The sequence below is a fragment of the chloroplast genome of Cucumis sativus, assembly GCF_000004075.3.
Source record: "Cucumis sativus chloroplast, complete genome".
NCBI classification, from domain to species: Eukaryota; Viridiplantae; Streptophyta; class Magnoliopsida; order Cucurbitales; family Cucurbitaceae; genus Cucumis; species Cucumis sativus.
The window spans coordinates 147,501-150,000 of record NC_007144.1 but is presented as its reverse complement, the minus strand read 5'-3'; the positions used below and the strand labels follow the sequence as shown (position 1 = coordinate 150,000).

The following is a 2,500-nucleotide window of genomic DNA, read 5'->3' as shown; positions in this document are numbered from 1 at the left end:
GAAATGATTCATCGAAATAATGAGTCACCATCGATATCGACACATCTGAGATCGCCAAATGTTCGGGAGTTCCTCTATTCAATCCTTTTCCTTCTTCTTATTGCTGTATATCTCGTTCGTACACATCTTCTCTTTGTTTCTCGAGCCTATAGTGAGTTACAGACAGAGTTCGAAAAGGTCAAATCTTTGATGATTCCATCATACATGATTGAGTTGCGAAAACTTCTGGATAGGTATCCCACATATGAACGGAATTCTTTCTGGTTAAAGAATCTCTTTCTAGTTGCTCTGGAACAATTAGGAGATTCTCTAGAAGAAATATGGGGTTCTGCTTCTGGTGGCGGTCCCGCTTATGGGGTCAAATCAATACGTTCGAAGAAGAAAGATTGGAATATCAATCTCATCAATCTCATAAGTATCATACCAAATCCCATCAATCGAATCGCTTTTTCGAGAAATACGAGACATCTAAGTCATACAAGTAAAGAGATATATTCATTGATAAGAAAAAATGTGAACGGTGATTGGATTGATGATAAAATCCAATCCTGGGTCTGGAACAGTGATTCGATTGATGATAAAGAAAGAGAATTCTTGGTTCAGTTCTCCACCTTAACGACAGAAAAAAGGATTGATCAAATTCTATTGAGTCTGACTCATAGTGATCATTTATCAAAGAATGACTCTGGTTATCAAATGATTGAACAACCGGGAGTAATTTACTTACGATACTTAGTTGACATTCAGAAAAAGTATCTAATGAATTATAAGTTCAATACATCCTGTTTAGCAGAAAGACGGACATTCCTTGCTCATTATCAGACAATCACTCATTCACAAACCTCGTGTGGGGCTAATAGTTTTCATTTCCCATCTCATGGAAAACTCTTTTCGCTCCGCTTAGCCCTCTCCCCGGGTATTTTAGTGATAGGTTCTATAGGAACTGGACGATCCTATTTGGTCAAATACCTAGCGACAAACTCCTATCTTCCTTTCATTACAGTATTTCTGAACAAGTTCCGGGATAACAAGCCTAAGTTTATTGATGATAGTGACGATGATAGTGACGATATTGATGATAGTGGCGATATTGATGATAGTGACGATATCGACCGTGACCTTGATATTGATACGGAGCTGGAGCTTCTAACTATGATGAATGCGCTAACTATGGAGATGAAGCTGGAAATAGACCAATTTTATATCACCCTTCAATTCGAATTAATAAAAGCAATGTCTCCTTGCATAATATGGATTCCAAACATTCATGATCTGTATGTGAATAAGTCGAGTCACTTATACTTTGGTCTATTAGTGAACTATCTCTACAGGGATTTTGAAAGATGTTCCACTACAAATATTCTTGTTATTGCTTCGACCCATATTCCCCAAAAAGTGGATCCCGCTCTAATAGCTCCGAATAAATTGAATACATGCATTAAAATACGAAGGCTTCTTATTCCACAACAACGAAAGCACTTTTTCACTCTTTCATATACTAGGGGATTTCACTTGGAAAAGAAAATGTTCCATACTAATGGATTCGGTTCCATAACCATGGGTTCCAATGTACGAGATCTTGTAGCACTTACCAATGAGGCCCTATCGATTAGTATTACGCAGAGGAAATCAATTATAGACACTAATATAATTAGATCTGCTCTTCATAGACAAACTTGGGATTTGCGATCCCAGGTAAGATCAGTTCAGGATCATGGGATCCTTTTCTATCAGATAGGAAGGGCTCTTGCACAAAATGTACTTCTAAGTAATTGCTCCATAGATCCTATATCTATCTATATGAAGAAGAAATCATGTAACGAAGGGGGTTCTTATTTGTACAACTGGTACTTCGAACTTGAAACGAGCATGAAGAAATTAACGATACTTCTTTATCTTTTGAATTGTTCTGCCGGATCGGTCGTTCAAGACCTTTGGTCTCTATCCGGACCCGATGAAAAAAATGGGATCACTTCTTATGTACTCGTTGAGAATGATTCTCATCTAGTTCATGGCCTATTAGAAGTAGAAGGCGCTCTGTTTGGATCCTCATGGACAGAAAAAGATTGCAGTCGATTTGATAATGATCGAGTGACATTGCTTCTTCGGCCCGAACCCAGGAATCCCTTAGATATGATACAAAATGGATCTTCTTCTATCGTTGATCAGATATTTCTCTATCAAAAATACGAATCGAAGTTTGAAGAAGGGGAAGGAGTCCTCGACCCGCAACAGATAGAGGAGGATTTATTCAATCACATAGTTTGGGCTCCTAGAATATGGAGCCCTTGGGGCTTTCTATTTGATTGTATCGAAAGGCCCAATGAATTGGGAGTTCCCTATTGGGCTAGGTCATTTCGGGGCAAGCGGATCATTTATGATGAAGAGGATGAGCTTCAAGAGAATGATTCGGAGTTCTTGCAGAGTGGAACCGTGCAGTACCAGACACGAGATAGCTCTTCCAAAGAACAAGGCTTTTTTCTAATAAACCAATTCATTT

The 2,500-nt window shown here is 38.5% G+C and overlaps 1 protein-coding gene across 1 annotated transcript in view; it reads left to right on the top strand. All coding sequences in view use genetic code 11, as the record gives it.

Moving 5' to 3' along the window:
- Positions 1-2,500, top strand: part of ycf2 — a 5,967-nt gene that overhangs the window by 3,078 nt on the left and 389 nt on the right. The window contains exon 1 of the mRNA in view: positions 1-2,500. This exon is cut by the window's left edge and continues 3,078 nt beyond it; it is cut by the window's right edge and continues 389 nt beyond it. Coding sequence (YP_247661.1) covers positions 1-2,500 — 2,500 coding nt within the window.